The sequence below is a fragment of the Pundamilia nyererei genome, unplaced genomic scaffold (assembly GCF_000239375.1).
Source record: "Pundamilia nyererei isolate P.nyererei 1_Seehausen unplaced genomic scaffold, PunNye1.0 scaffold00124, whole genome shotgun sequence".
NCBI classification, from domain to species: domain Eukaryota; kingdom Metazoa; phylum Chordata; class Actinopteri; order Cichliformes; family Cichlidae; genus Pundamilia; species Pundamilia nyererei.
This window is the reverse complement of record NW_005187525.1, coordinates 1,168,928-1,181,492: the sequence shown is the minus strand read 5'-3', so window position 1 is coordinate 1,181,492 and position 12,565 is coordinate 1,168,928. Positions and strand designations below refer to the sequence as shown.

The 12,565-nt window shown below is 40.2% G+C and overlaps 1 protein-coding gene across 1 annotated transcript in view; it reads left to right on the top strand.

Annotated features, from left to right (window-relative positions):
- Positions 1–12,338, top strand: part of fah (fumarylacetoacetate hydrolase (fumarylacetoacetase)) — a 23,148-nt gene extending 10,810 nt beyond the window's left edge. The window contains exons 7-14 of the mRNA XM_005742859.1: positions 661–713; positions 895–994; positions 4,498–4,628; positions 6,645–6,720; positions 7,737–7,783; positions 9,744–9,845; positions 10,030–10,147; positions 11,600–12,338. Of these exons, the coding sequence (XP_005742916.1) occupies positions 661–713; positions 895–994; positions 4,498–4,628; positions 6,645–6,720; positions 7,737–7,783; positions 9,744–9,845; positions 10,030–10,147; positions 11,600–11,676 (704 nt within the window). The 3' untranslated portion in view covers positions 11,677–12,338. The remainder of the gene's footprint in view (positions 1–660; positions 714–894; positions 995–4,497; positions 4,629–6,644; positions 6,721–7,736; positions 7,784–9,743; positions 9,846–10,029; positions 10,148–11,599) is intronic.
- The last annotated feature ends 227 nt before the right edge of the window (positions 12,339–12,565 follow it).

Genomic DNA, 12,565 nt, shown 5'->3' with positions numbered 1-12,565 from the left:
AAAGAAACAGAATAACAAAGAAACAGAATAACAAAGAAACAGAATAACAAAGAAACAGAATAACAAAGAAACAGAATAACAAGTAATAAGTAATAAAGTCTCAAGTCTTGTGAAATCAAACCATTTACATCTTAAGAGTTCATGTAAACCTTTACTCATCAAACAGGATAAGTAAAGTAAATCAATGCTAATTCAATGAATCAGCAGTGATATCTAATGCTAAGGAATTTACAGCAGCAGCAAATAGTAAAAAAGTTTTGATAAATCACTTTACACTATGTGTTCAGCAAGACGCAAAGTTAGAGACTAGTAAGTGAACTGAATACGTTCGATCTATATTACCCCGATGGACCAAATCAGAGGTAAAGCATCCAAATTACATTCATCATATAAGTGCTAAAAATCCTCAAGGCTTCCCCTGATCTAGTTTCAAGAACTTTATTTTATTTTTGTTTGTATGTTGCTTAACTAATTTGTGTTTTATTAGTAATCAGAATATCAATTAATGCATCTTTAGCGTCTAAATCCAATCATATGCTGTATATAAACCATTTACTTGTCCACAGATATGACTGCGTGATGTGCTTGTGACTTTGAGCAGCTTTGGCACAGTCTCACCTCGTAGCTGACGATAACTGTTGCCCTTGTTCTTCTTTTTAGCAAAACCCCCAGTGTTTGGCCCATCTAAGAAGCTGGACATTGAACTGGAGATGGTGATTAATGTGTTTGTTTAATCTAACAGCCCAGGTGTATTTTATTTGTAATTGTATTAATTTAATTTCAACATCTGAATTAACTGCGAGAAAGATCAGAGTTTCTCTGGTCAGAATATTCAGTATTGTACTTCAGTATTTAGTTGTTTTCATATTCACAACTGCTTCTGTTTGTGATCAGGCATTCTTTGTTGGAGGAGGTAATCCGCTAGGGGAACCCATTCCTATCCAGAAAGCCCATGAACACATCTTTGGAATGGTACTCATGAATGACTGGAGTGGTAAGAGTCTCTAAACAATACACCTCACCAACATTTTCATGTTGTAAATGCTTGAAGATGGTTTTACTATGCAACAGAAATGGGAATGTTTATAGTAGATAATCTGCAGGAGAAGAAGGGGGGACTCCCAAAACGTTACTAGAGAACACATTGGTACGCCACCAACTGCAGTGCCATAGTCAAACTAAGGTTTACACAGAATCTGTGACGCTATTCAATAAGAACACCTATGAGACTCAAATAATTATGTTCAAATGACACATTGTATCTGGTTGTAAAAGCTAATTGTCCTTTTATATTCATAGATTGTAATTTTACATGCTATGAATGCTGCAAGCTGTTTTCATATTTTCATAGCTACAGCTACTAAAAGTGTAACTGAAAGTTTATTTCCAGTTAAAGTAAAGTGAAAAAATAAGTCATGAACTTCCACCCTCCACAACAAACCAAGTCTGCTGTTTAGTCTTATATGTATGCACTCTGTAATCCTCTGCACAACACTGGGTGAGTTACTTCTGCCCCTCCCTGTGATTTGGGAGGCTATTCAGGGAGTACAGGTTGTGCCTTTTCAACACAAGTACTATTGTAGCTTTGTCTTTTATTGGTACTTGGAGAGAGGCTACATGAATCCCATGTGTCTAAAGTACAGGAGCAGATATTGCTGCTTTGTTATCCCAAGATGTTCATTGAACATAGCAACACAAGACTTTCAAAATAAAACAGGAAACATGGAGAGACATAGACATGACAACACAAGCTTGACACTATGGAACACACAGACCTAAAACACATGACGGACTAGACAAGAAACAAGACACAAAAACCAAGGAGACAGATGATAGTAACGGCTCAACTCAACTCAACTAGACCCTGATAAGAATAACACAAACCTTACACAAGAAACTCAAAAATACAGAACAAACTCAAAACCCCTGACAGGTGGGCCATGTGAAATCACAGGGCAGTGGATGCTGAGATTGGCGTTGCTGAGGAAGCACTTGACTAGCCTGCACAGAGTCCTCCTCTCAGCTTGATAGAACACCTTTATGATGAATCAGAGCGGAGATTGTAAGCCAGGCCTTCTCGTGTCTGAGTGTCAGAGAGATACAAGGAAAAAAAATAAAAAGCTAAATGTACAAAACCTTTGAATTTAACTTTACTCTTAAAATATCCAGTAAGTAGGGAGTTGTCTTTAGGGAACATATTCTCTGGACTTTTGATATTTCAAGCACATCCTGTCTTACTAGTGAACTCTTCACTTTAGTCCCCAGCTTTTCCTCCTAACAGTACAGTGGTAAGAGGTTTTTCAGCCTGTGACATTTCTGCTGAATATGCAGCTTGAAGGTGAACTGATGTCACTTTTACTTTATACACGACTGCTGATGCCCTCAGGACATCAGGCTGCAGACTTCACCACAGACTTTCTATGAATATTTGCCATGTAAACTTTCTCCCATAGAACTGCACAATAAGCTAAATGCAATGCTTTCTTCTTGTTTATAAAGTATTTTTTCAGTGGAGAAAGCTCAGGCAATGAAATGTATCTGTGTGCAAGAACAGAAAAAGATTGTGAAAGAAGACTGGCATTAAAACTATAGCCAGCACGAAACAAACATTTCAAAATGGACCCATACATTTTTTGAACATCAAAGAATAAGTAACCCAGAAAGAAAAAGAAAGTGCTTTCATTCACACACATTTTTAATCTGATAGATGCATCAGAGAACAAATTGAGGTTGCCACAGGACATTTGCTATGCAGACTGGAGCAGCCAGGCATCAAACCACCAACCTTTCAGTTAGCGGAGCTGCTCTGACTCCTGAGCTACAGTCACCCCCAAAGCAGAGAGTTACTCTTCGTAAGCAACAGTCCTGTTACACTGCCACAGCTCCATTTGAGTCATTGTTTGTGAAAATATATACTTACACAATACTGTTGTATAATATACTTAAACAACATCCACTGTTTAATTATGAACTGCAGCTAGATTTCATGAGAGGAACCAGCTTCATTAAAACTAAACCTGTAGGCGGCCATGCTGGTACCTCAGTAGCTAATGCAACTTTGAACCAATCTAGACGATTTAATTAGACGGTCTCCACTGCAGCTTTAAATTGTAGAAAATGTTTTCTTAATTTAATTAAAAATATATTTTTCTAATCACTGATTTGTTAAAGATGTAATTTTAAACATTAAAATGTTGTGAGATCAAAAGAAATCAGTTTCTAAATGAAGTGGAATCTGAGGAACAGTGAATATGAAACTTTGGATTACAACAATGAATTATGGTACCAGGTATGAACTGGATATACTAACCTTTCAAGATCAAGATTAAATTTAACTTGTCAACAGTTTGTTTTAGTACATATAAAACATTACTTAGACTAAACATGTGCTTGTGCGTGTGTTTTAGAAATGTCCCTTGGAAAATTGATTCATTAATAAATAGAATGGATGAATTGTCCCTTACTACCAATTCTCATGGCAAAACATGAAAAGGCCGTGACAAGGCAATGCATTTGTTCGTGTTCACTGACATAAATACACAAATCATTACACTCTGCATGATTTTGAAACAAAGATATTTAATCTGGACGTATACTTGTCACGGTCTGGCTGGGGCAGACCGTGTGTGTTGCAGAGGAGGACTCAAACGCAGACCAAAACGTAGTGTGGATAAACAAAACGAGCCGTTTATTGAGGCTAGCAATGAGGGTAAAAATAATCGAGCATCGGTGAAAACTAAACAATAACCTAAACTGGGTGAACTAATAACAAAACATGAAAAAGCTTAACCATAGTGAACTGACACGGGTACCTGGGGATGAGACATGGATGAGCAGACGACCTGACAACAAATGACTGAAAGCACACGGACTAAATACACACAGGAGGATGATGAGGGAAGTGGGAACACCTGGGGAAACAGCTGGCACACATGAACATAATGACGTCACAGTGGGAGAGTAAGACTGAACACGATGAACACAGAACACCAGACCTCTTCACAATAAAACAGGAAACATAATGAGACATAGACATGACAACCCGAACTTGACAACGTAAGACACAGACATGAAACGCATGAAGAGCAGGGGAGACTTAACATAGTTGGAAACACGAGGGGGAAATAATAAGAACTAGAAACACCTAGGCATGATAACAAATGAACTTAGGAAACCTGAAGGGCTTACATAAACTAAAACTCAAAACGCTGGGTCAACAGACCCAGGATCATGACAATACTATGTGCGACCAACGTATAGACTATCTCAGTATACACTTGTCAATGTGGCAACGAAGAACACAAAGTTTTATGAATGGACAACCATAATTTAACTCTTGTATTAACCGATAATTATGCACTTTGGAAATTTGTGTCCAGGAATACAACTTATTAAATTAAAGGTTTGCCACAAGAGTGGATTGAATAATCTGCAAAGTAATTTGGAAAGAAAAAAGAACAACCTTCCTCATTTTCTCTCACTTGTGTTTATTCTCAGCTAGGGACATCCAGGCCTGGGAGTATGTTCCATTGGGACCTTTCCTGGGGAAGAATTTTGGGACAACTATTTCACCTTGGGTCGTCCCCATGGAGGCACTGTTACCCTTTGCTGAGCCTAACCCCATTCAGGTGAACATAAGGTTCTCAATTAACAACAACAAAGATAAGCGGCATGTAGTACATTGCTCAAAAATAATTAAGGAGCACATTTGAATCAGACTATAGCATCGAGTCAAAAGATGAACTCAGCTTGGGCGTCTATTGTCTTATGCAGTCTGGGAGTTAACTGCATGGATGGGGCTTCCTCATGCTCTGTGTGGCTTGGTGGTGCTGCTGCTGTGGGCCTCAGTCTGGATGGGCCCAGGCACCCACTGTCCTTGGTGGATATCAGGGAACGGCTCACACATGGGGGTCGGGGGGTGAGCTGACTCCAGGAAGGGGCTTCCTTTCTTCACACACCCCGTTCTCTGTTTGCCATCTGGGGTGGAGGGTTGGGAGGAGAAGCTGGTCTGAGTCTGGGCTGGTGGGCTTCCCTGCTGTTGCAGGACCCGGGGTGGTTTTCTTTTCTCCACCCCAGCATAAAGGGAACCATGTCCATGGTCTGGGATTGCTCCTCTGGGGGTGCTTGTGCCTGGAATATAGAGTATGTAGAGGGGAGTGTGAGTGTGTGTACTACATTTATTTCTGTGTGTGTCCATGTTGGGCAAGTGCTGAGTATTTGTATATGTGTGCATGAGGGTGGGAACGGATCTTTGTGTCTGTGTGTGCCTGTTCATCTATATCTAGGTGTTAGGTCAGGTCTCAGATTCCACCTCTCTCAGAACATCTCAGGCCCCTCCCACCACACACCCTCCCAGTGGCTGGTGCCCCCAGCTGCCGGTGCATTGGTGGTTATGCTTGGGTGAGTACTGGCTCACTCCTGGTGGCATAGCCGGCTGCCAGTGGAGCCTCTGGGCTCGTCGCCCTGTGGCTTCTGTACAGTGGCTGCTGGGTGACCTCTTTCCAGGACACTTCTCAGGTCTTTTCTGAGTGGGTGGTGTGATTGCCCCTGCGGTGGTCCTCATGCTCTGGGCGGCCTCCAGATGTCCGGGGCCCGGATCTCCTCCATGCCTGCTTCTTGGGGGGGCGGGGCTATGACTTCCCACACCCACTTTTTGACACAGGTGTACACACATGTGTTCATACAGGTGTAGAAACAGGTACTCAACATTCAGTATTTATTATTTACTGTTGCTTGTGCTTATGTTGGTTGTTGCTGTGGTTTCCCTGCTGTGTTGTTTTCTTGTTGGTTGTTTTTTTCCAGCAGGTGGTCAAGTAGATTTTCAGTGTCCTTTCTCTCTACTCGTCTTCTCCTTTATTTTTGTCCCCTCTCATTCGTTTAACTCTCTTCCCAACTTCACTTTCCTTCTTCTTAATCTTCTTTCTAGTAATAACTTAAAGTAAAGAAAAATCTAATCAAGTGGACCAGTCAATCAAGACCAGTTTAGCAAATACGTAATGGTCCACTAGGGAAAATAAATCGATTCGGCATTTTTCTTGGCCTTCAGACAATAATTCTGATGGCTACAGTACTGGACAGGACAGGCAAAAAAAACAAACAAATTAAAATAATGCTGGACAAGGCGGTAAAGGTCCTTAACCCATCAGCAGAACAGGAGCTTGAACTCTAGAACAGTGGAGACGTGTCTCTGAAGTAATGAATCGTGCTTCTGTCAGTCTGATAGAGGAGTCTGGGTTTGGTTGTTGCCACAAGAGTGGTACTTCACGGCCATTGTGCCAAGTGTCATTTTCTTAAAGGAGGGAGGATTATGGTGGGTTTTTCAGGAGCTGGGATCAGCCCCTTACTTCCAGTGAAAGGAACTCTTAATGCTTCAGCATTCCAAGTCATTCATGTTCAGTTTCATTCAGTTTCATGTTCCCAACTTGATCCCTTCCTACATGACTGTGCACCGAGTCCTCATCTCAACCTGACTGAACACCTTTGCGATGAATTAGAGCAAAGACCACAAGCCAGACCGTCCCATCTGACATCACCTCACAACCTTTTTCTTCCATCATTCTAACCTGTGAAATGAAAATGTGTTCTTTTTCATCTCTTTTTGCTCACTGTTCTTTTTCAGCTTTGTATTTTGTGTCTTCCAACAGGATCCAGAACCCCTCCCATACCTGCAACACCATGATGCGTATACTTTCAATATTAATCTGTTTGTTTCACTAAAAGGTACCATCCACAAACTATCATGATATCAATTGTACATATACTCATGGTCAAGTTCTCTCGTGAGGAGTAGCACTGTCCCTGCCAGTGTTAAGTAATATATAGTAATAGAGTTTCTGTGATGTTTCAATATGCAGGCAGCATCCTAATGCAGCTGGTTAAGTGAGTCTCATTCAACCTTCTACATACTGTTGGGTAGATACTTTAATGAATGCTCATACCCTAATGACTGGGTAGCGTTAGCACTTAATAGACAACAATCTTCTGCTGTTTGGTTTGGGAATAAAATATTCAAAGAAATACAAAATTTTCTCGTAGTTTGATCAGATTTTTTTCAAAAAATGAGAATTTTCTGGCCTTAAAAGTTTAAGATTGGGTTGACCCCATTGGATTTTCTGGTGTAAAGCATTATTTCTGTATTTACTGTAAACTGGTGGTGAAAACCAAATCTCCAAATGAAATAAAATAAAAATTAGAAACTACAAGACTACAATAACTTTGATCCTAGATTATTATTATTATTTTTGTTTCATTTGGAGGTTTTGTTTTCCCTTCAGTTTAGCTTCAGTTCGTTGCCAGAGTAAGTTTATTCTTTTCAGTTTAGCTTTTAGTCTTTTTAGTCAAAATATTTTATTTTAGTTTGCTTTTTAAAAGTGTCAGTGCTACTCTGCTATTATAACATAAAGGAAGTTGCACTTTTGTTGACTCACAGACACACTGACGGTCCAGGTCAGGCAACAAACACAACTGACCAAACTGTCACAACCCTAAAACAAGCTCATTTATTATATACTTTCATTTGAACTTAGTTATTTTAAAAGTACACAATGCTGCTTTAATTTCTTTTATTATTTTTTTTAAGGATAGTTCTTATTTCTACTAAATAGAAGAAGATGGATGCGATTTTATTTCAGTTAACCATTTGCCCACATTTTTAGTTTAGTTTTAGTTCACTATAATAATGCTCTTGGTTAGGAGAGTAACATGTTTTGAAATGAATATCTGTTCTGTTGTTAAAGGCAAAGGCATGGCTGAAGCTGTGAACATCTGCAGATCCAACTTTAAGGTAAGATTCATGGTTGCAGAGCCAGAACCACTATATTACATGTTTTTAAACAAACAAACCGTATTATATAAAATACGATTAAAGAGGACTTGACATGTTGCTGTCTCAGCTATGCCTGTTTTGCCAGCATTGTATGGTTGCTTCATTCTTAAATGATTATATTTTATTATATTCTTTGGCTGCACCACTAAAGAAAAACAGCATGTATAAACAAAAGTAGTAAGCCATCTACACATTATATATGCAACAGATGCTCAGTCATGGAGATCCATGCTGTGAAGCTCTCAGCACACGGTTTTTGTGCTGATGTTAATGCCAGAGGGATTTTGAAGTTATCGAGTCATTTAAAGCCTTGGCTCTCAGCAATCCTTTGATTTAACTTGACATGGATTGCTCCGGTTTTTTGAGTTGCTGCAGCAAAGAAACAACATAAAATTGGCCATGGAATAAGGGAAGTCTAAGGAGCCTGGTAAGAAAAGCGTCTGGACTACTTCAAGTTTCCCTCAAGACGTTTCACCTCTCATGTGAGGGGGTCCATGTCTCTCTTGGGGGGACACTCCCATAGGGCTTAAAAGCTGTGACTCTGCACCAGTTGTTCTTAGAGCTGAAGAAGCTTCTCGGATGAAAGTGAAACGTCTTCAAGGAAACTTAAAGACGTTCAGACGCTTTTCTTACCAAGCTTCTTAGACTACAATGACCGGGAGAACCTGGAGAACCTTACCAGACATGGAATAAGGGAAGCATTTTTATGAACTGATTTGAAATCCTGTTACAGCACCACACTCAAAGTCAGTGAGTTCTTTAGAAAGACCGATTCTCTTGTAAATGTTTGTGTTATGTAAAATGTGTTCTGACATTTTTATCTATTTAGTGTAGCTGTAGCAATTTTGACATTGTTGACTTCTTCATTTCTCTCAGCTGGTCAGAAGACTGCAAAAGGAAGGATTGGCCTTTATTCGTTAGGAGAATGGAGAATCAGTATAAAGTTTCAGTTGCTCTCTTTTAGAATAGAATAGAATAGAATAGAATAGAATAGCCCTTTATTGCCAATGTACATCTACAACAAAATTATGGGTGCTCGATGCTAACTGTGTAGGAATAAAAGGTAAATAGAAAAACAGCAGGAATAAATAACAAACAGGTGAAATATATACAGTCAACAGGAATATATACAAAACAAGAGAAAGGCACCCACTGGAGAACCATGTGCTTGGAAGTAGTGCAAAGGATTTGCTCTGAGTATAGAGTCCATATTTGTGTGGCACATGTAACATGTTGTTGGAATTTGGTACAGAGCACAGATTTAAACATGACTTCTGAAAGCAAGATTATGGACACTCTCCGGGCGCTTTCTCTGCTGTTTGATGCAGCTGCCGTCAGCTTGTGAGGTAAATCAAAGGGCCTGCACTTATTTGACATGTGAGTAGTGACTGTCCACTGTCCTATTGTTACGGCACTAGTCCTGAAGCACATAAGCACAGAGCACCCCCCCCCCCCCTTCCTTTGTTGCGGTCCTGGCAGTGTAATGTCTGACCGGTAACTCCGCTGAGGGATCAGGGATGTTTGTGAGGGAGCTGTCATTAATGAGGAGGATGAGGATGGATGGAGGGGTTTGTGTTGTTATTTTGACAGCTGGATATGATAATCAGTTCTCCATCCCCACTTTTGTTTCCTCTCCCTCGGCTGTCTGTTTCTGACAATGTACCACAGAGCGCTGGGTGGTCTCACAATCTCAGGTGGGATAATGTCGGTCGAATCTGAAGTAAAGGCCAGGTTCAGGCTGAGGCTGATGTCTGATGACTGAAAGTGACAGTGTGTTGCAGGAAGCTGCAGTAAAAAGGCATAAAAAAGACAAAATAAAGTGCACAGTAGAAAAGCGTGCTGTGCCGCTGCGTACCATGACTGTCCCCGTCTTGAATTCACTAATGTTTTATTTTTATTTCTGTCTCTCTGACTCAAGTACATGTACTGGACCATGAAGCAGCAGCTTGCCCATCACACGGTCAATGGTTGCAATGTCAAACCAGGAGACCTGCTCGCTTCAGGCACCATCAGTGGGCCTGTGAGTGTCCACATGCACAGTATGCTTAGGACTCGATGACTGTAATGTGTACCTTTTTGTCTGTCAGTTCTCAGTTTGTAAGCTAGATTATATAACATCACTCATTAGCAAATTCTCTTGTGGGCTTTTCACACTGTTGTTGCTTTTGCATTGTCCTTATTGCAACTGGTTTGTTTCATGGCAGGATCCAGAGAGCTTTGGCTCCATGCTTGAGCTGTCGTGGAATGGCTCTAAGAACATTGACCTGGGAGGAGAAGGAACTAGAACCTTCTTGAATGATGGAGATGAAGTCACTATATCAGGTTGGTCTGTTTAAAACGTAAGCTTTCCACTTCATATGGATTTATGTGACAATATTTTTAGAAGTAGCAATAATATTTTTGCATCTTTACATAATGCCAACATGGACATAAAGATAAGGTTAACTACAATAGACAAAACATAAGGATTGAAGAATTAGAACATAACTGCATGCTGGTACACTGTCGGACTCTCGGTGCTTCAGGCATTTCCAGATAAACTCTTATCTTAATTTTGCAGCTGAAGTTTGGACTTGTTGAACTTGAAAATTTAATCTGGCTGACATTATGAAAGGAATCTGTTCAGTTTCAAAGTGTATTTCAATATTTTATTATTGTTGTTAAAAACAAATAGTTAAATAATAACAATAATACATAAACAAATGTAGCTGTTCGAGATAACGATATCGGCTCGGATGATGATATGAAAACATCCATCGTTTCATATCACGCTACCGTTTGTTTGTGTCATGGTGCTGGGTCGTTGACCCAGCGTTTTGTGATTATTTTCCTCTGTTCTAGTTATTCTCATTTTGGTATTCTGTGTCCTCCCCCCTTGTGTCCGGTTCGTGTTCTAGATTTCCTGTTTTGTTCTGAAAGTCTGTGTCTGTTGTCATTGTGTTCAGCTTGTCTCCTCCGGTCCTCATGTGTATTAGGATCAGCTGTTCTTCCCTCCTGTGTGTGATTACCTTGTGTGTGTATATTTAGTGGGTGTCGGTCTGTGTTCGTTGTCGGCTCGTCTGCGTTCACCGTGTATCTCTGCGTTCTATGGTGTTCCTGTCTCTGCGGCTCTCTGCCCCGCACGCCTTTTGTATGGTCTCAGGTTTGTCATTTAGTTCTCCCAGTTTAGGTTTCTTCAGTTGTTCTGTCATACCTCTCTGCCTGTTTCTGCCACTACCACTTGTGAATAAACATCACTCGTACCATCAGTCACTGCTGCATTTTGGGTCCTCCATTTCCTCCACACCACACGGCTCACCCCGCCAGCCGTGACAGTTTCGTGGTGTTGCAAATAAACAATTTACAGCAATATTTTATCAGCGTTGTGATGGTCACTGTAGTGGCTCTATTCATTTCTTAAAGTTCTCGCTTTTTTTTTTTAGATATAAGCGGCCTTTACAACTTATATCAGAAAATGTATAGTTTCATGCATGGGTCAAAAGACTCGACGCCCAGCTGAAAACATTTCATGCAAGTCGAGATTCACAGAATTAGCAGAAAATCTAAAATTTTTCTGATCGTTGTCAGGACAATAAATGTCTTATATCGGGATATGAGATTTTGGTCATATCGCACAGCCCTAAACAAATGTATGACTACAAACAGATGGCTCACTAAAGTAGAGAAAGTTTTACTTTTATATTGCCTGTTAGAAATTCAGCTTTCGAGCTTACACAGTATTACACAGCATCATGACACTGGTCATATACGTGTCCAATGGCTTCCTCTGTTTAGGTTACTGTGAAGGAGATGGCTACAGGGTGGGCTTTGGGACGTGCCAGGGAACAATCCTTCCAGCTTTGCTGCTCTAAAACAGATGTCTACTCACACAAGTATTTCACTTGGCTTTGATGACAACAATGGAAAACTGCAACATGGACCTTCCCCCTCACTCTCCTCTTCTCTTTAAAGGGGCGCTATGGGCTTTAGTAAAGAATGAATGCAGATGTCTCTCAATGTGATCTCTGACCTTGTTACTGATCTATAATGAAATAACCATCCAGCAGAGAGATTGTCCTGTATCATATCACAATGTTACTGCTGTACCAGGATCAGTGTTACTGATGTTTTGTATCCCCTCTATGATGAAAGCATCCATTTAAATTTGGTTCTGTTATTGTTTTCATGCGGACTTACTCAGCCACCTCAGGAACACAGCTGCATTCAGAATTATCCAACTGGAGCTCTTCCACTTCCATAGAAGTTGATCTGAGATGAATATATTATCTCTCTATGTCACCTTACAGAGCAGCAGCTTAAAATTGGTTAAATGTAAATGTTCAGGTCATTCTGATTTTTCAGGACTTGTAAACATTTTGACCTTATTATCTGAAACTCCAGTGGAACAGGATATGTATATGACCAAAAATAGGAAAAAGATGAATTAGTAAACTTGAATACAGGATAAAGATGATGATGCAAGAATGAATGCTTCCAAAAATCTGACAATCATTTCTGAAAAGCTGAATAAAAGATGAATTAAAAAAAGCTGTCTGGAGGTGGTGATTCTGTATTTGCTTCAGTGTGCAGTGAAGAAGAAACAGCGTCATGACGCACTGTCTCATTATTGCTAAACAGTAATTGATTTTGTAAGCAAGGTTTCTGGAGAACTGGTGCCAGAGGAACAACCTCCTTCTAAACGTCAGTAAGACAAAGGAGCTGATAGTGGACTTCAGCACTAAGCAGGAGAGGAACTACCAG